The 20,638-nt window shown below is 39.0% G+C and overlaps 1 protein-coding gene and 1 long non-coding RNA gene across 3 annotated transcripts in view; one reads left to right on the plus strand and one right to left on the minus strand.

Annotated features, from left to right (window-relative positions):
• The first annotated feature begins 15 nt into the window (after positions 1-15).
• LOC308476136 lies at positions 16-9,855 on the plus strand. The gene is made up of 4 exons (XR_013985762.1): positions 16-1,265; positions 1,849-1,948; positions 5,272-5,406; positions 9,448-9,855. It is a non-coding gene; the product is annotated as an uncharacterized lncRNA (long non-coding RNA).
• Positions 2,634-20,638, minus strand: part of URB1 (URB1 ribosome biogenesis homolog) — a 49,484-nt gene continuing 31,479 nt past the window's right edge. For both annotated transcript variants that reach the window (XM_081003505.1, XM_081003506.1), the window contains exons 24-39: positions 19,787-19,970; positions 18,739-18,797; positions 18,275-18,468; positions 16,813-16,923; positions 15,976-16,039; positions 14,998-15,169; positions 14,165-14,267; positions 11,178-11,338; positions 10,604-10,715; positions 10,208-10,314; positions 9,240-9,383; positions 8,051-8,160; positions 6,676-6,867; positions 5,114-5,355; positions 3,400-3,990; positions 2,634-3,013 (exon numbers count right to left, since the gene is read on the minus strand). In XM_081003505.1, coding sequence (XP_080859631.1) covers positions 2,796-3,013; positions 3,400-3,990; positions 5,114-5,355; positions 6,676-6,867; positions 8,051-8,160; positions 9,240-9,383; positions 10,208-10,314; positions 10,604-10,715; positions 11,178-11,338; positions 14,165-14,267; positions 14,998-15,169; positions 15,976-16,039; positions 16,813-16,923; positions 18,275-18,468; positions 18,739-18,797; positions 19,787-19,970 — 2,764 coding nt within the window. In that variant the 3' untranslated portion in view covers positions 2,634-2,795. The remainder of the gene's footprint in view (positions 3,014-3,399; positions 3,991-5,113; positions 5,356-6,675; positions 6,868-8,050; positions 8,161-9,239; positions 9,384-10,207; positions 10,315-10,603; positions 10,716-11,177; positions 11,339-14,164; positions 14,268-14,997; positions 15,170-15,975; positions 16,040-16,812; positions 16,924-18,274; positions 18,469-18,738; positions 18,798-19,786; positions 19,971-20,638) is intronic.

A 20,638-nucleotide genomic window follows, 5' to 3' on the forward strand; every position in this document is an offset into this window, starting at 1 on the left:
GCTGTGGCGCTGGGTGATTCAGCACCAGGGAAGGGCATCGGTCGGGCAGGTTGCGGAGTTCACCATAGCAACGCGGGGGAAGCAGCCGCCTTGAGCGGTCTAAGGGTCTTTGCGAGGTTGCATGGTAGTGATTTCTGAGAGAAGTAGTTATAAAAGAATAAACACTCCAGAATACAGATTCTGAAGATTATTTTTTTTTAAAAAAGGGGGGTCGCGTGATTCTTACAATCTTTTCGACAGATACGATTCTCAGTACCACCAACCAACCCCGAGAGATGCAGCTGCTAATGATAACAGCAAGAATATGCACACTGTGCAGGTTTTGCTCAAAAACCTGCTTGAGGTGGTAGTAGGAAGCACATCACACGTAGCAGTGGCATCATTGCGCCTGCAAAACAACCGACTCCAGTGTGGTGGAAAAGACTTCTTTGAGGAGTCTCCACGTGCCACCCATTTCCCACATTCGTGTTCGTTTCGTGGTCAGTTGTGGGAAAGGGGGGTGCATTGGAGAGGATTGAAAGGTGGAGTTGTTCATTTCCTGCAGTGATCACTCTGTTGAAACGGGGAGTAAGTGGGCAGTGCTGTAGGTGAAAAATTGGGTGTCAGCTGTTGCTAACGCCATTTGCTTTATTTTAGTGGGCTGGGTGTCATGTTTGTTTATCTTGGTAATGTGTTGGTTGTCCTCCCTGCATTTAGCTTTGTTTTATGACAGGGTTCTTATTTATTTGACTTTTTAATTAGTCCTTAATTTTTGTATATTGCCATTTTCCCTGCTGTGGGGTCGAAATATTAAATGAAGAACAGGTTATGAATAAAATGATGATGATGATAGCCTGTCACCTGCTGGCATGGTTTTCTTTACCAACTTGACTATGTGTCTTTTCTTATTACTTGGTTCTGTATTAGTGAAAACATAAAAGAGTTAACGACATCTTGTACTTCCCGCAAGGAATGTTCACATTTGTCATTCTGGCACCAGAGACCATCGCCATACACTGACCTTCATTTCTGCTGATTGGGTCTGGTATCTTGGCATTCCTCAAGGATGACTGCTCAAATGAAAAACTGCACAACTACAGAATCTCTTTATAGGAACACTTAAGTACAACTCATCATAATTGTTGGTTGGGGTTAGAGCTGGCTAGGAGGTTGTACTGAGATGGCTAACAAGACAAATTCATCCAGTTTTACTTACGATTTTGAATATTACATGGATTATTTAGATCTACTTCCAGTTGATGCAAGAAAGCTGAAGGCAAACAGATGTAAGTATTGCATTATGTGACCAACTAAAGCAAAAACAACAAAAAAGAAAACATCCTTTGAAAAGTTTAATGTTTTTGTAAACACACTTTCTGCATGTAAATTGCTTATTTAGATTGGAGTTTTTGACTACTGCATAGTAATTTGTTGACTACCAAATTCAGTACCAGTCTTGTGCAGGTTGACTACTAAGACAGTCCACCTACTTCATTGAAACTCTTTTTCAAGTATGTATACATTAAAATTGGATGGAATGTATATTTTTGTTTTCAAATGACTTAACTGCTGGAATACATTAATATGTTTTGAACATTGTAGTAAATGACAGCTTCCCTCTTACTGTTACATTAAAACTGAGAATATAAGTCATGCACTTCAAATGCTATACTAATGAAAGCAATGTTTTGCTATTAATTTTTTTAGTATTTGGAGTTTCAGGAGGGTGTCCTCACTTAAAGCACTACAGTCCCTATTCCTTGGGAAAGAAGCCTTCCTTGAGTGGACGTAATATTGCTTAGTAATCTATAATAAATCTATAATAAATGCCTTAAGGATTTGTAAGGTGTTATAAATTTCTTTCCACAGATTCAATTGTCATAGCCCTTTGGATTGGGCTTGCTTCTTTTGTGGCATTTCTTTTCCTTATTTTGTTCTATATATCTCGGACTGGTTCTACACCTGTGAAGTAAGTACAATGCTTTGTGTTCTGTAGATGAAAAGAAATGTAAGGTCGTATGCCCTTATGAAAGACAGGACTTGGATGCAAAGCAAGCATCCTAGATTTATATCCTTAAGCATCTAATTAATGAACACCTGGGCTACGTTGCTTCTAAAATTCTAAAATACTGTATCATACTTTCCCTGCTTCCATTAGGCTCACAATGTCCTGGTTTGGATTACTACTGTGTCACTTCATTGCTGCTTGTATTATTTCTGAATCAGGGAACTGGGGCTAACAAACCAGAATCATGATGACTTATTAGCTGACATTAAATCTTAGTTCCCCAGATCAGATGTAATACAAGCCAGAAATCACTGTCTGAATTGAGTGCATGTCTTGCCTGCTATAACTCATCACACTATTTCTCTGAGGGGGTCCAAATAGGAATTGCATGTTAGTGTTCCCAAAAATATCTTCCTACTGGCCCTGGTGTCTATGAAGCCCTAATTCTGCATGAGTCTTTTAAAGAAGTAAAGTGAATGTAGAAAATCGATGTAGGGTGATGACTTGAATTTTTTTTTCTTGTCACCTATTCAGTTTGTTTTTGAGTCAACCAACCATTCTAACTGTGAGTCAGGTGTTTTGGTTTTAGTAGGCAGGCATCTTAAAACATAATACATCAAAAGCCTTGAAAATCAGCTTTCAAAACTTCTGAAAAAAATAGCAGTAAATATTTATTCAATATCCAGCTTAAAAGTACACTGTATCTTTCGTGATACATAATTACAAATAAGTTATGAGTTCCAAAATAGTTCTCTTTATGGCAGCCTCCCCCCCATCAAGATCTGAAAGCATGACACACACTTTACATTTAAGATTGAAAGACAGGGTGATGAATTAAGAATGGGTAAATGTCTTTGCAGAGAGAAGCTATAGCTTCTTCAGGTTCCCGTGTTCTTTGATCATCATTCTTTTGTTTACCATTTGCTGTTCCATGTATCAGTTTAACATGGGTTATAAATGTGTCTGGTTGCTTTGCTCCCAGCCAAAGATCTCCAATGTAAACAGAAGTGAGGAATATGCTTGCCCCTAGGAAATAAGAAAATAATTGTCACAATCAAGATCTTTTCTTAAAAGTTGATCTATATTCATCATTTACTCTGCTTATTTTAAATGGCAGAGTTTCCAATACATTTTTAAAAATGGAACATTTGATACTTCATTAAGTGAACATGGGTTATTGATGTTAAACAACACTTTATCCCTTAGAATATCCCTTACCATACTCAGGCTTATTTAATTTCTCAATCAATTTTAATGTCACCAGAATATCCTACTCTACATTACTAGTTAATCTCTTAGTATCTTCTGGAATTACCATATTATAGCAAAAGGCAAAATTTCAAGAAGTTTTATGGGGGAGAAAGATTATATGCTTAGTTTCTCCTCAACTTCCTTGCTGAAAATAACATTACCTTTCTTCGTTCTTTCTTCCTCTGTTACTGCCGAGAGGCAGAACCTTTCCACAGTCTCATGAAAAGCATTTTTGGTCAGGTTCTGGGAATCTAGTAGGTGCAGCATGATTCCATTAAGCAAGGAGAGATCACTCAGTTCCATGGCCTTCTCTTCACAGGCATTGTAGACAGTACTGTAAAGCTTAAATATACCACTTCTGAGAGTTGAATCTTTAAGAATCTCATCTACCACAGTGCTGTTTTGCAAAGCACTCTTTTCAAACCACTTGAAAGTCAAAAGTACATTTTGCACGTTGAAGCTGCTGTCGAGAAGAGACTTCACTAGCCATCTGAATACTAAGTAAGCAATCTTACACGTAAGACCAGGATTGTCATCTTCATTGTGCTCTTTTGAATGCTTTGCTGGCATATCCAGGAATACAGGTTCCCAGTGGAAAAGCACAGATCTCAGGACAGATCTGCATTCCTCTAAATATTTCTCCCCCTGCTCAGATGCTGTTTCTGGCTCTGTTTCAATTTCATTCTTCTTCCGAACAAGTCGGGATGATGTTCGAAATGGTGCTTGTGCTTTGTTTTTGTCTTTAATGTTTTCTGTAGTAGAAGAAAACAAGCAAAATACTTACAATAATTTAAAGAAAAATGAGAAAATTTGAACTTTCTGAAAAGTATCTGTTGGTCTTATTGTGAAAAATGTTTCTCAGTGGGTACTTGGATGTCTCCAAGTTGCAGCAAGCAGATGTCTTCACATTGGTACAGGAGAGGTTTCAAAAGGTGTAAACTGATTTTTTCACGACTCTGCACAACCATAATCTTGCACCTGTCTTAACCTCTCCTGCACTGCTGCGAAGACATATTCACACCTAAGGGAGAATGGTAATAAATTAATCAATTCAGTATTTATTTAAAAGCGAGACAGAAGGACAGATAGAACCTCTTGCTGAATTATGCTTTTAAAGTTGGAAAGTAACAGGTTAAAAGTTCAACCAAATCCCAACAAAACAAATAGCTCAGTTGCAGGAAGCCCAGACCTGAACATTTATCTTGAGATTATCATCACTCCATAGATTTTGCATGAATGCTGCCAAAAATATTTTCTCTAAACAAACATTATTATAAGCCCTCTCTTTTAAATCTACATTAACAAAAGCAATTTCCCACTATCTTAAAAATGAGAACTCTTTCTTTTATTTACCCATCTCAGTGGTGTTTTATGTGTGGGATCACACAAACTAAAATGGTTTCAGCTTCCACACAGGTCTCTGCTCCTTAATTATCCACCCCTACAAAGGCTCAGGAAAGGGAAAAGTGTTTGGGTAAGGCCTTGACTGTCCTAAGCAGATCCTGGCAAACTGACATGATGAAAGTCACTTATACTCAGCTTCATTTTATATAAAGAGCATATGGTGATGGTCTATGAAGTTTACCACTAGACCAAAAAAAACACAAGGGAGATATGAAATCCTTTTTCTTGGATTATGTCTGATGTTATTAATGAAGTACACATGTATTTTAATGATTTCTACTCCCTTTTCAAACTTCCCGAGGAAGCCTGCCTGGGGCCAACAATAATATCTTTTTAGTGTGTGGTTAAGGGCTTCCTCTTCTTCCATGCATTTGATGAAATATGATGAGCTGGCTGTTGTGTTCAGTACTTTCAGAATTCAGCAGAAAATAGCTGACCTTATTTAAAACACATGATATATTTAGAACTTACTAAGCAATTCTTTTATTTGGTACTGTTGAGCAAATATCTGAAGAACATCTTGAAGTTCCACGTCTTTGCCAATTATGCTCCACTTGTGCAAGAGCAGCAGAACATCTTTGTTTGAAAGGACATGCTCATTCACAGTGAATCTTCCCATTTGTCTGAAGGCCTCAAAAACCACAACGCGGTATTCCAATACAGAATGCAACGTGCTGAAAAACTGAATCAATATGGCAGAATCCAAGTTGGTCCTATTTGGCAGGAGATGGAGAAAACAAAGGTTACAATGCTCAACCCAAATGGTAACTAAACTCAAAATTTGCTTTTGTTTGGAAACAAGTGACGGTTTATTTAATTTTTGTCTAACACAAAATAAGAGTCTGAGGCAGATAAGATTGCAGCAAAAAGACAGCAGTGAAACATGAAGGCTACTGATTTGAGTTATCGTTTGTTATCAGGTTGCATAATTTGCTCTGGCTTGCATGCAATATTAAACTGTAGTTTAAATAAACTATGGTTTAGTATACCTGAGCGCTTCTTTTCTCTTCCACTGTTACTATGCCCTGCAGGGGAGGATACAAGACAGAGCCTGGCTTGTCATGATGTGCAAACCTGGGAGGAAACAAACCTCAAGGCTGGGTACTCAGTTCACATCAAGCCAGACTCTGGCTTGTTTCCTCTCCCATACCGTACAGTCAGGAGTGAGGTAGGAGCAACGTGCTTACCGGCATTAAACCATAGCTTATTTTAAATGATGCTTTAATGTCGCACATGAACCAAGCCATAGTAGGAATAACACTTCCAAACAACAATACATGTGCTGGTTGGGTTCAAATAGCCAATTCATTTTCACAGGTTTTGAATCTATTTCTTCCTTCCAAGCATACATACACTTTTCAGGCAGGGCTACTCAAGTGCTTGATGTACATAGCTTTTAGGGTATGTCTTTCCTGAAAATGCTGGTACACAGTAAACAGAAATAAAAAGCTAAATTTGTAGTGAACTCAAGTAGTGAGTGCATTGTAGTGAACTCAAGTAGCAAAAATTACACAGTATAAGGGTTAGGTCAAATGGAAAACTGGTAATTGAAAAGAGACAAAATCAGGCATAACATCTTGTTAGGGGTGAAAATGACTCTAAGGGTCAAGAACTGCCAAAATTCACTGATAACTAAGGCTCTGAAGAATTGCAGTGGCTGAAAAATACCATATGCAATAGTTTTGAGAAGGCTTAGACTACTGAATGCTAAGCAGACTTCAGCAGTGCTTCTCTATGGCCCCCGCTCACAGCCTTGATTACAATTTAGAAAGGTGAGAAAGATATTCTGGAAAATAAATAAAAGCACAATGTATTGAAGACAGGCTCCCACTGAGCAGAAATGACGAGTGGACCACTTAGACATTAGCAAGTACCAACCAATACATTTCAGATCTCTGCAGAAAAGCTAATCTTTAAAAAAATGATTGTTGCCATTTAAAATTAAAAATAAAAGGTGAATTTTGAGATATTACAAAAACTCAAGGCTCAATGAAATTTAATTCCAGATACATTAAACAGAAGGAAATACATACCGAATGTGTTTAAGAAGCATTAATAAAATGTGAAGAAATTCACTGACAAGCTGGAGAGGAAGGAATCTCTGATTCTCTAGTAGCTCCTTCGTATCAGGTGTTCCAAGTGACTTTTGTTTATCTCCTAAATTGGTTACCCAAAGAGTATGGACTAAAGAGATGACACTGCTTAGCATCTTGGATTCCAGAAACCTAGAATGAAGGAAGGAAGGGAGGAAAAAAATAAGTTAAAATAATAAAAAAGGTTCCATGTTTATTTTATAGCAAACCAGATTACAATAGTACACCAAAATAGCATTTACAAAATAATATTTCTCAACCATTATCCACCAGTCCCATGAGCTGGGTACACAAAATGTTACCTTTAATATTGTCTTTCACCTGAGGGGAAAAAATTAAATGGAAGGGAAAAATCCAACACTGAATCCAGAGTGTACGTTCCTGTTGATGTATATTTAAAAGAGTCACTGTAGGATCTAAACCTTGAGTAGACTTTGAACATTCATTTAGGTAATTCACATTTCCCACATCAAACACTACAGTGTGTGTGTGTGTGTGTGTGTGTGTGTGTGTGTGTACTGAGAAATTGTGTGAAAACAGAAACTTAGTTCAACAGTTTTTTGGCTGCAAGCCAAAAATGGGATCCCATTTCTTTTAATCCATACCAGTTTAATATGGGACCTAAGCTGAAGAGTGCTGAAGTTGTTAAAAGCAAAGCACAGTAGCAGCAACCATGGGCAGAACAACCCATTTTCCCACTAACAGCATAACAATCCTCAGAACCTCTTCATTAGTCCCTGGACAATTTAAGTTGAGTTTCAAGAACAGGAGATTCAGCTTTTAAATAAAACATTGCTAAAGCCAGTTTTCTGACTATTATTCAGTTACATTACATTTCAGAAACATATTTAGAGGCAAAGTTTTCTTCAACAAACAAGGACGACAGAGTATTAATAAAATGTTTTCCCCAGAGAAGCAATAGAACACTCTGTTAAATTCCAGTTAATGAACTCAAGTCTTTGCAGGCACATGGAGTACAGCTTCAGACTACATGGCAACTATAGTTAATAATCCTTAACTAAGTTGATAATTATATGTACAGGCTAACACTTTAACAGAATCAAAGTTTTTAAAGTATCTCTAAGTAAAAGGATTTAAAGGGCTTAAGCTGTTTGCACGTTTACTCAAAAGTAAGTCTGTTCACTGAAGCTGGCATCCTTGTAAATGTTCTTAGGATAGCTGCCTTAGTGGCATACCATGACCTCTACGAGCAAAAAATGCTTGTCCTAATTTCTTGCTCTCTCACATATGCACATTTAAAAAGGTGAAAGAAAGAAAATATTTAGCAATCAATCATGAATACTCTTCTATGCACCTTTTATCTAGTACAGATATTATCCAAGTTAATAGGCTGTGATCTCTTATTAGCTGATAGGCAGCTTTGGTGATGTATGCAGCATTTTGAAGTATTTCCAGAATCTGATGCTGAAAGACAAAAAAATATATTATTTACGGTAGTTATATAAGATGTCCTTAATAACTTTCACAGCTGCAATTTTAAGCCTTTGGGAATGAAACAAGGGGAAAACAACTAGATCTAATTATCTGCAAACACAATAAGAGTTCTGTGGCACCTTCGAGATCAACAGTCTTTTGGAGCGAATATATCAAAGATGGCGTCACTCTGGATATTATCTTATTATTATCTGGATATTATCTTGAGTGTGGGCAGAATCTACAGTATCCATCTGAACATTGTCTTCAATATCTCGCCTTAAAATGCATGCAAAATGGTACCATGACTCTTCCAGAATGCAGACCGACATTCTAAGGGTACTTGGTGACCTATATCTTGCTTCCATGTGTTAATATAAAAAGTACCCCAATATTTTTGGTTCTAGTGTTTTCAACAATTTTACAATACTTTCCCCTCCCTTTTTAGCACACTCCTTGGTCTTAGGAGACAGCTTGTTATTTTCAAATTTTGTCTCAAGCTTTCTATTCATACATAATGACTAAGTTTTATAAAACCTTACTAGCAAATATTGGGGTGAGGTGGGGGAGAGAAACAGTAATGAGATATAAATTAACATACAGGCAGTGACTGATTGATGCACAATCACACATGCACACCAAACCCAGAAGTGACCTGAAAACATCACTAAAAGGTTGGAACGAGGGAGGAAATGCTTTATGCAGGTCTCACAGACAAGCGTGGGAGTCTGGAATGTAACCCCTGCACAAAACAAGGATTGCTTGTATCTTCATAAATTACGAGTAATTCTATGCACATTCACTCAGAAGTCAGTATTGTGTCCAAGCTTATTCTCAAGTAAGCAAGCATGAATCGCAGCCTTAGAATATTATTACTACAGACTATGTTGAGATCTAAAGATAGCCACAGATGTTAAAATTCTTGACACATTAAAGACTTAACTGGATGTTTTTCTTTTAATATATGACTGAATGAGCGTAGTTCTTAGAGAAAAAGTCTTCAATGTTTTCTTTTTGCTTTAAGTTAAAAGCTTTTAGGAGTATCTGTATGTGTTTCAGTTGCATTTTACCTGGGAGGATTCATCACACAGTGGACTATGGAAGAAAGACAGAATGACATGGAAAATTCTCTGATAATCATATAGTTCATAGCAGTGTTTGTCTCTGAGTCCTTCCCCAATAATTGCAAGAATCCATTCACGCTCCATTTTGTGCTGGAAAATAAAGAGGGAGCATAAATTACTATTGTAACTTTTCCACTCTATTTCCACTCTATAGGAATGTCTCCAACAGACTGGATAAAAATGAAGAAAGAAGGAAAAAAACCACATGATGCTGCAAACAGATACACAAAAACCTAAATTCCAGATATGCCAGTAATTTGTGATGTTGCTAAATATAATACACATTTCTTATTTTAAACGGCTTAAACAATTTTTTTCATTTTTCTGCATTCAGAATGTGCCTTCTTATACAGTCACAAGAAGTCACATACTGAATGTAGGAAAAAAGATGCTCCACTTGCCTGTCTGTATCTTATTGCAAACACACGGATAACCAGCTTCACCATTTTTTCTTGTGAATGTAACATCCCATGCCTGCCGTGGTTTGGTTTAGTTTTTATGTGTTTTGTTTGCTGTATTTTGTTATTTGGGTTATATGGATAACATTTAATAAAAATACTTTTTTTAAAAAAAATGCAAATATGAAATTTGGAATGTGTTTCAAAAATGTGAATGGCAGAAGGAAAAAATAAAGAGGCCATGCATGAACAGAATTGCATAACAGGAAGAGGTGGCTGCCACATGGACACTAATCTCAGTGTCTGAACAATGACTCTTTTACCATGCTCAGAGTTTAGAAATGAAGATCCTGGGTGCTGCAACCAACTATAAAGACTATTTACATAGTGATTTGGTTGCAACAGACAGGAAAAGAAAATTACTTGACAGGTACCAGATTTTTGTGTACAGAGAACAGAAAGCAAACAATTGTGCTATTCATGAATGACAGTTTAAACTACACAGATTTCTATTACCTCTGGATCAAAACTGTAGAAAAGCTGAAAAAATCCAGGCACCTTCTTCAAATCCAAATACTGATGAGATAGAAGGAACTTGTTCAGCTTTGTGTACATGTGCTCCTCTGGGAAGAAAACATAATGGTTACTGTAGCATGAAAAACGCCCTTATCATTTCCATTATTAAACTCTAGAAATTTCTATGCTCATCTTAAAAATCTCTCATTTTACAGCATGACAAGTCCGACACACACATTTCATGATCACAGGGATATCTAAAATGGAAGTAACAATTTGACTAAAAGCCATTGTTTTTCATTCTGAAACAAAACAAACCAAAATTTAACAGAAACAAAATGGTTATCTGATGAATTAAGAAAGATTAGAGAGGAGGTGTAACTTGTTCTAGAATACCTGGCTTTAGCATTTGGTGGGCTACTCTTGAAACATACAGTGCCAAAGGGAAAGTAAATCTGAGATTTGGTTGTCTGATTCCATTCTGCACAACATCCATAAGGTAAACCAACTGAAGCACAAGACAAAAAGAGAGAAATAATTAGGAAATTGGTTATATAATCCTATCAGTAACTGCTCAATTGTACACACAGTCCTCATATGACAACACAGTATGATTTTCATCAGGAACTGCAGAAAGTATATGTTAATCATAGTACAGAAATTATACTCAATTGAATTAGAATACCTATCCTAATATAACTGAATGGAAGTGATGAGGAAATGATTACTAATACAAATGAATGAGAAATATTAAGTTCTGTATTTCACTCGTGGGTTGAGTCCTTTACACAATTTGGAAATCTGGGAGGTGGGCAAGGAAGTTACATAGTACCCTGAAAATCAGAAGCCTATTGACATCTTTGGCAGTTAGCAATACAGTTATCCTAGGAGATGCTTTCAGAGCTAGTTTAGTCTTAGGCATGTTTTCAAACCACTGCATACTTTAGGAAAGCTAAAGTTAACTCCTTACCTGCTTCTGTTCTCTAAACCGAGCCCCTTCCAGGTGAGAGCGGAAAGAGCTCAGGACATAGTATGCTGCCGCTCGCATGTTACTGTCATAGCTGCTAAGGGCTGCCACTGCCAGACCCAAGGCATTGACGTCAACAAACTTATGATATGCTACAACACATTCTACATAGGAAAAAAGGAAGGGGAAGGAATGTTTTAAAATGTAAAAAGGAAACTCTCAAAATCTTCTACAAGGTAATTTTTTAAAGGAAGACTAAATTATAGGTATGCACATTAAATCATAGCAATTTCTAGAAGAAGAGTGAATGAATGCCTGATTAGAAAATTGTCCTCTCCTATTCTTCTGCAACAAAGAATTCAAGATAGAATCTCTCTGAATTGCCTCTGCTTAAGCAAATAAAGACACAAACCCTCTTGCACCTGAGTTTCTAAGGAGCCTTCCATTCTGGCACCACCCAAACCACCTCTCTTTGTAGCCCTCCTTCCCCTACACCGAGGTGCACATACAGGGTCAATTAAAACAGATCTAATTACTCTTTACCATGCTTTTGTTTGTACCATGTGGTGTTTGATACAGCTTGGTAATAAGGATCTCTATTTCTGTTTCATCAGTGCATGTATATTTGTGGAGCAGTGATTCTACTTCAAGCTAGTGATTGAGAGTTTGGAACTAGAAGGCAGAGCAATTACAGCTGAATCTTTTCCCCATGAGCCACCCCTCTTCCCTTACTAAAAGAGAGATTCTGTCAACAAGGAATCTTGTTCTGTATTTTGGGGGCTAGCCCTAAATTTATGGAGTGAAGATTAATCTGGAAATAGGAGTATAGGTCACGGAAGGAAACATCAATGCTGGACCCGGCCTTGGCAAAATGAAACTTGACAGCAAGTTTAATTTATGTTGGACATACAGTTTTGTTTACAAAACCTTGGAAAAATCAAGGGAAAACGGCTGCTGAGATAATGATCAGTTCTAGAGGTGTCTTTTTTCCCATTTGTATTTCATTTGGGGCTTTTACGCCTAGTGAGAAGCAATTATGGAACATTTCTTCACAGGAGACTGTTATAAACACATGTAGGAAGCAAAAAATATAACAAAGACCCTTTCGGCCACCTGCTGTAACGGCCCAGCATGTTTGGGGTTGTTCCACAGAGCATGTTCGGAATGAACGGCTGTCAAAAGATTCCATGGAGACAGCAGGTTCTTAAAAGATTATTTGAAGGATAAAAAGAAGGATTGTGTGATGCAGTAAGTGGGAGAAAGCCTCAGGGAACTGAGGCAGCAAGAGAGGCAAAGAGGAACCAAAGCAAGATCTGCAGCTTGGATGGTGTTAGTGAGAAAGACAAAAATGATACAGGAATCATAATGGGGAAAATATCTGGTTTTGACTGTAGTGGGGTGGACAGACTTTAGCTGGATGCTCCCATGTCCTAAGCCGGGCATGGCCAAACATGGTCCTCCAGCTGTTTTGGGACTACAACTCCCATCATCCCTAGCTAACAGGACCAGTGGTCAGGGATGATGGGAGTTGTAGTCCTCAAACAGCTGGAGGGCCAAGTTTGGCCATGCCTGTGACCTAAGCAAATGCTTTCACACATTCACAGAATGCCCTGCTGCCACTGACCAGAAAAGATTTTCTTTCTGTGGTAACGCAAAGTCTGCAAGCTAAGAGAAGCTATGGCAATGAAGGCACAAGGAAAAGGAAACAAGAGTCGGTGGACAGGTGAGGTAACTATCATCCACAAAAACAGAGAATCAAAGCAAGCAGTGTTTTTCAAAACAATATTTTTTCTGGTGGTGGGGAGAGCTTCCCAGCCACTTGAATTCTCCCCGCTCCACCCAGATTTCACATAATCAATCCAGCAGCAACCAATATTCCTCATAGCACTGACAAATCTAATGATTCCAAACTCCTGCAAAACAACATAACAAAATACAGGACAGGAGATGCTGTGGGGGAAAACACACACCCACACACCCCTTCACTATTAAAAAGAAGCATTGAGTCTTTTTTCAATTGTTGAGTGGAAAATTTTGGTTGGGAAAATGGAGACGGGTAAGTGGCAGGTACCAAGACGATGCATGCAAACCAAAAACGGTGACTGCCAAGTGCACTGGCGGCCCTTCCAAGCCTGCTCACGATGCAGAATCACAAAACTGTGTGTGCTGCAGTGTCAGATGATGTTCTTCCTCCATCTCAAAACCCCTTCTTGTTTTCTTTAAAAAGTATAATTAAAGCCTTTGGGGTCAATTTGATATCTGATGTCTGCTCTGAATGAAGAGTAAATAGCTTAATGAGCAATTACATTATCAACTAGCCACCTGTTTCAGAAGATGCCATGACTCCTGGGCAAACGCAAACCAGATGCCACAATGCAAATGAGCTCCGGATTTTGAAGCATTTTATAAACAGATAAGACAGACATATAAAGTGTACTATGTTAGTTCAGCAGATGTGCATAAAGAGCTTGCGTCCAATTACACAGGCCTCAGACTAAACCATGAACACAAATAAAAAGCAAAGGAAACAGCAAGAAATATTCCAAAATCCACAGTTGGCCAACATATTTGTTAGAACCAACCAAAATGTTGTGTGCTTTGGGTTTTGTCAAAACTTTTGATTGGGCTGGAGGAGATATATAAAGCAAGGACGGGGGGAGGAAGAAAACTAACAAAATAACCAACAAAAAATGGTTCAGTGTAATAGCCTGCCTTGTCAATATAAAAACTGCCATCTCTTTTATTTGTGCTCTCTACGTTATTGTTTTGCTTAAGGCTGCAGAAAGATCTGGGTAACAGACTTAATATTCTCAAAAATGGAGATCAGCCATTGCCTTTTTTTAAAATCACACAAGCTTAGCTGCAACCTCAGACCTGCATAGCAAATCTTTGATACAGTTTTCAAGCCATAACTTTTTGGGGGGGGGGGGTCTATGTTTACAGTTTCACACTAAATGCTTCCTAAAATACAAGAAAACCATTTCCTATACCTGGTCTCAACAATTCACTGAAGAGATGAAGGAGAAAACAGGGGTCATAGAGATCTTGAAGAGCCACTTCGCTTTTGCCTTTGCTTAGGAGCATCTGTTCTTCCTAAATACAGGACATAAATTAAGGTATGACTGAATTTTAATTGACATGCTTTTTAGCTGCGTGATAGCTGTGTTACTGCTTTGGGCTGTTTTTTTTACAGCTTTCCCTGACCTCAATGACTGCTGTGCAATAAGAAACTAAGAAGAGCCTGCTAGATGAGGCCAGTGGTCCATCTTGTTCTCACAGTCACCAACCAGATACCTAGGGAAGCCTGCAAGCGGGGCTTGAGCACAACAGAGCTCCCCCTTCCTGCAGTTTTCATCTACTGGTTTTCAGAAGCATGCTGCCTCCAACGGTGGAGGTAAGACCATAGCCTACTAAAGGATTATGATCCTATGCATGTCAACGCAGAAGTAAGCCCCACTGATTTCAGTTTCCAGGTAAGCGTGTCTAGGATCTGCAGCCTGACTGCTTCTCTCTTTTGCAAGAAAAACCTTTATGCTTCCTCAATAGCTGCTACAATTTTGGCCCAAGGGTTTGGTGGTTAATCCCTAGATCATAATTAGCACCCAACTCTGAAACCTCGCTGAACTGAAAGGATTGCAGTTTCGCAGCTTTCAGGCAGACTATGCAGCCGTTACATTAAAAAAAAAAAAAAAAGAATAAGACCCTTTAATATAAATCAACCACTGTGAATATGCCACTTTCAAGATAAATGACCTAAGAGTAAAATAGTTCTACTGTACGTATGTTTTTAAAAGGACAGAAATCTGCAGTCAGATTAAGGCACCTCTGTGGACAGAAGATGCCGATGCTGTGGGAAATGGAGAATGGTCCTCATCATCATTTCTCGGTCTAGCAGACACAGAATTTCTTCCATGCTTGGCTGCTGCCACAGGGACCTTCCCAGACTCTTGCATGTCTTATGGTGCTCCACAGCAGCTGGACCCCAAAGCAGGATTCTGGAATCATATTAAGATGCTATGTGTTTTCCAACTTTGTATATGAAGAGAAGATAGCAATTACACAAAGCAATTTGACTTGTAAATGGTAGAACAATGTTTTCCTTTTCTCTTTACTTCTTTATTTATTACCAGAGAAACCAAAGGTAGGATGTGTTTCCTTGACAACCTTAGTTTTCCTTCCAAAGCACTTTGAAACAAAATTAAACTACGAAGCAATAGTCACTCTGCTGTGTTCCTTTTTAGCCATCTTGGGTCTTAGAGAAAGGCAATACTGCCTCCTACACAGTATCACAGTATCAGCAATAAACAACACAGTTGTTTTTGGTAGCCGCCACAATATCACTCAATGAAAGAAAATGCTTTTTTCTATTAAAAAAAATATTAGAACTCATTTCCAAGGGTTCCACCACTGAAAAAGGTGGGATAAACCTCAGGAGGTGGGTGGGTTCACAGAGGAAAGAATAGATACCTTTTAAAAAGAATGTACAGTATGATGTGAAAAGAGAGGCAGATTCTTGGAATAACCCATAAATGATTCAGGGTGAGTTGAAAGAATCTGTCAATGTTCAGATTCTAAAATGGATCAGGTGAGTCAACTTTGGAACTGCAGTCTATCAGATTCCATTCCCATCCCTACCACTAGTTTTAAGGAATAACTGTTCCTCTGCACAGGTTTAAACTCCCCTCAACATGCCCTTTGTATATGCAAATACCTGAGGCACGTAATCCACAGGAAGGCAAACCTGACACACACTGTACACACTATATACCCGATACACTGACCAACATGGCAGTCAACTAACCTGAAGTTTACAAGGCTTAGACCATTCTTTTCATACAATTTAAGCAGCTGCAATATCTTCTGGTCTAAAAATAAAAAAGAGAAAAATTAAATAGATGATAGATAGTTAGATAGATAGATAGTTAGATAGATAGATAGTTAGATAGATAGATAGATAGATAGATAGATAGAGTGCCAACCTTTGGGCACATGCAACTATTGATTTCTGCAACATTGAGTAAGAACTTTAATCTTAATCAAGAGAGGTTTTTCACCTGACATCATTTTGAACACAATACTTTGCAATGAAGGCAGTGCACATGTTCTGCTGCAAGTTATCATCTAAAGGCACAGCAGATGACATATGAATGCCTGTGGATCAGTATTAAGTCTTGGTGGCATTCTGTTGTACAAAACACACAACACCCTACTCAGTTTCCCTCAGGCTACTGCTCTGTACTTCCTTTACCTAAGCCACAACCCTCAGACCAACCAGTCTCTGAACCTCCAAATACAATTCCCTTCCAGCTACCACTCCTGCTACTTCTTGATCACTATCCCTGTCTCTGAGGACACTGTTTCTTTCTCTCCTTTTATCTTTGTTTAGTCCCATTTCAAATAGTTCCCTTTGGACAATGGGAACAAAAAGAGGATAGGAAAATTACTTCACTTAAACTCCTTAGTATGCATGCATGCACTTATTTATTTGGTCATTTTCCCGAACCACCCAGGAACAGCAGGATTTGTCTGAGCTACTACGTATGACACACATGATAGTTTGGCTGCTGCATTTTAAGAAGTCTCATTTTTTAAAAAAAAAATTACGTCATGCATCTCTTTCAACTGCAAATACACTTACCTGTAATGCTCAGTGTTGCACCGTAGGCTCCAAGCAACACAGCAAAATGGTTGCTCTCACAAACTGCAGGGCAGAGTTTCACTAGAGTCAGCAGGATGTCCACTAATGCCTCTAAAGCAAAAAGTAAAAATATTTTTCTCCCTCTTCCAAATGACTTAGCCTCTTGTCAAGCAATTTGAAAATACTACGGTTGCTCCGGCGCTTCCTTGCAACAATGGTGCTGGTCACTCACACAGCTAGGATATTCTCTGGGGCAAGACCTGCTGAGATGAATGGAGCACCATGAGAGCTTTCATTAAGCTCCCATTCATTTTAGCCACGCAGGAGAACTTCCCAGTGGACAGTGACTGTTGCCAACAAAATGGAAAACACATTATGATATAACTGTGAAATGTTCATCACTTTCACATAGGGCTTTTTGTTTTTGAAGAAAATTAAGACCTTTTTCAATTCAGAAAACATGTGTTCCAATATGAAGGGGGCCTTGAAAAGTATTATTTTATCAACAGGAACGGACAGTGTGGTGGGGCAGCGCTGCCTTTCTGACACCAATGTCCCTGCCTCTTACCAAGACAAGGGTAAGGGGGAAGAACAAAGTTTAAAGGGAGCACCAGATTGGCTCTAATGGTGCACCCATGGAGCCCTGATCTCACTTCTGGTTTGCCTCCTCACTGCGTAGTCCAGGTAAGCGGCAGTTCTGCAGCACTGATCCACACGGTTCCAGCTACTCAAGCTTCTCACACATTCATTCAAGTTTTGTGTGGAAATTAATTGGGCCATCCTTCCTTTCTCCTCTAATCCCCATCCAGTGTATCATGGGAACTTCTGCCCTTGTGCTAACTAATGGGTCTCGGGGTTAATTAAACAACTTTTGCATAGGTTTTTCCAGGGTTCCTTTTTGTAAGCTCTTAAATGATGCTGTGTAGCCCAGATCCTTTCAATTTGCATTACTCCACCTATTCCTGCATCTAGGATAAATTCCACTATGCCACTTCCTAAGAAAAAGGGACAAAGCTGAGATTCTGAGGATTTCAACTAGCACTGTCAATACCCCAGTAAGACCAGGTAACCCAAAACAAGTGGGCTATTTTTTAGCATGCTTAATTACAAAACAGACAAAGCTGTATACAATGCTGCAATAACTGTTTCAGAAATATATAGCCAAAGAGTAAAAAATAAAGTAAGAAATTCTAAGTTCAATGATAAATAAATGCAATCCAAATGCAAACAAATAGTAAGAAAAGGCACTGGAGCTGAAAAAATATACAGAAAAGGGACAACACAATGATAATGGAGAAGAGTTAGTAATATGTTAAAAGGTAAATGCTAAAATAATTATGTTCTAGATAGAGCAGCTCTGAAAACATCTAGGTGGGCTGGCAAGTGGAAGGATGAAAAACAACACGTGAAAGACACTTGGGTTATATATAGATGCACAAGGAAACAAATGAGAAGGTGATACCTCTTTCATGAATGTTTGTGTCATCACCTTCTTGCGACCTCAGCATAGTTGACAAAAATAAGGAGTGCTGCGTGATCATCATATAAAGCACCGACAGCTTCACTAATCTCTGAGCAGCAGGGATTCCTTTCTGGTACAGCAAATTGATAGCTGCATTCAGAGTTTTCAGAAAGCCCTGGTCTTTATAACGGTACCTACATGACAGAGATTTAAAGAGACGTTGAGATAAAAATAATGCACTCTGCCTGCAAAGTGAATGAAAGAAAGAATTATATCCCAGGTGTTGGTTTGGTCTGTGAAGCAGCTTGCCACACCGTTTTAAAAGTACTGTATATGATATCAATTGGTAAACATCTATTAACAGAAGCAAAACTACTGCCTAGTGAGCCATAAGCAACCCTAAGCTCAGTGTTGTATGTCATTGTAGCAGCAAAAAATACTCTTATAAACCTAAACATGCTTACTTGAGTCCCATCTTCACAAAACTGTGCCAGTCTTCTGGAGCCACTTCAGTTACTGCGTTCTAGGTAGGTAGGAAACAGCAAAACAACACTTAAAACGTAAGACAGTGGGCATGTGGTGGTGCAGGGATAACGCTTCGTGGGAATGCAAATTGCAATATTAGAAATCACAAGGGGGAAAAGCAGCAAAAATCCCCATAAATAAAAATAATACAGTATCTAGCACAGCACATTACAATGGCTACAACAGGCTGAAAAATCATTAAGCTGCCTGTCAAGGCCATCAGCAATTTTCAGGTGGTCCGTGGGAGGTGGGGAACCACTGAACTAAAATCATAAACCAAAATACTAGCATGAGGAGCCAAGACCACAAAAAATGTCCAGGCAGCAGTCAGCATTAAAACATCAAAATACAACAGAGAGGAAATGCTCAGCCCAAAGCAGTCTTGATGCAGCATGTTCAGCAATGTGTTCCATAGGGTGAGTTCCCTGCAGAAGAGGCCCTGGTCACTGCCAAGCCTTCTTCATGGGATCTGGAGGAAGGCCTCAGATGATGATTCGTGTATGGAGGGAAGCTCATATGGAATAAACTATGCAGATCTTAAGCTGCTTATGCCTTTAAAAGTTAAACAGAACACCTTAAATTGAGCCCAGAAGGAAACCTGCCATCAATCAGATCACACAAAACGGGCATGATAAAGCCAAAGTGCCTAGCTGAATCTTGCCCCGGCTGACATTTGTGAACACTTTTCAATGGTGGCCCTATGCAGAGCATGTTGCAGTAATCTAGCCTGCAAGTCATTGGACTATGGGTGTCTGTGGCAAGGTTTGGTTTTGTCAGGATGGTCACAGCTGAAGCTGGAAAAAGGTAGAGAAAGTAGATAGAGCAAGGAATAATTTTCTAAAGAAATTTGCACTTTCATGTACAACAGCCTGTGCATATGCACCCTCCAGTGGTCACATTACTCTGCTGCGGTTGTTGCTTAATACGCCTCCACCCTGCTTAGAATAATGTCCAACAACTTGGGGGGGGGGATCCCCTAATTCTCACCAGTAGTTTCTCTAGCCTCAACAGCAAGGCACTCTCAATTTCCGAGCGGGCTTCTTGTTCTCTGTTACTGCTGTACGTGAGGATCAACCACTTCATGCAGGCAACTAGCAGGCGTTTCCTCCATGAATGCAACTTCTCTGCAGAGCTCTCCAGGGCTCTGGATATAGCGTCAGCAATCACCCAGCTAGAGAGGTTTGAAAAGAGTAATGAAATGGTAGCTTTTGTGTTCATGTCAACTACTGCCCCCCAAACTTAAGCTTGAATTGCTGGGAAATGGAGCGTTTATTAGTTGCTCTCTAGACCTGGAAGGTCTGCTAAATCAGGAGAGGATGTAAGCAGTGCCCTGAGTCCCCCTATTGAGGATAGTCCCCCTATTGAAAATACACAGCCACTGATTGGTCTAGACTAGTGACTTCTTAGGCATTATGGAGGGTTGCAGAAGTCTTATGCATGTTTTGCTAGACCATTAAACACAATGGGATGGAATACTTTGCAGATCAGGAGAGTCATTGTACAGTGAGTCATCATGACCACCACATATGGTTTCTCTCTTTGTGATAAAATGTCCATCGCTATCCTGGTGCAAAAGAAGCTTCATTTCTTTGGCCCAGTTCACACAAAATGCCAAACTTAGTTTGATCGTACATGGATGAGCCTTTTGCTCCCTCTCCTTCCCTGCTCTGGTTTCCTCCTTCAGTTCAGATTCAGCAGCAGACAATAGTTTGTCATAACATCTGAATCAGGTGAACAATGGTTGGCACAAACCAATACTTTGCCTAAAAATCAGGATTGCAAAACAGGTCAAAACCATGGTTTGCAAACCTTGTTTGCAAGCAAATGACAATATCAGCA

Source organism: Podarcis pityusensis (genome assembly GCF_964106645.2).
Source record: "Podarcis pityusensis genome assembly, chromosome: 4".
In the NCBI taxonomy this organism is placed as follows: domain Eukaryota; kingdom Metazoa; phylum Chordata; class Lepidosauria; order Squamata; family Lacertidae; genus Podarcis; species Podarcis pityusensis.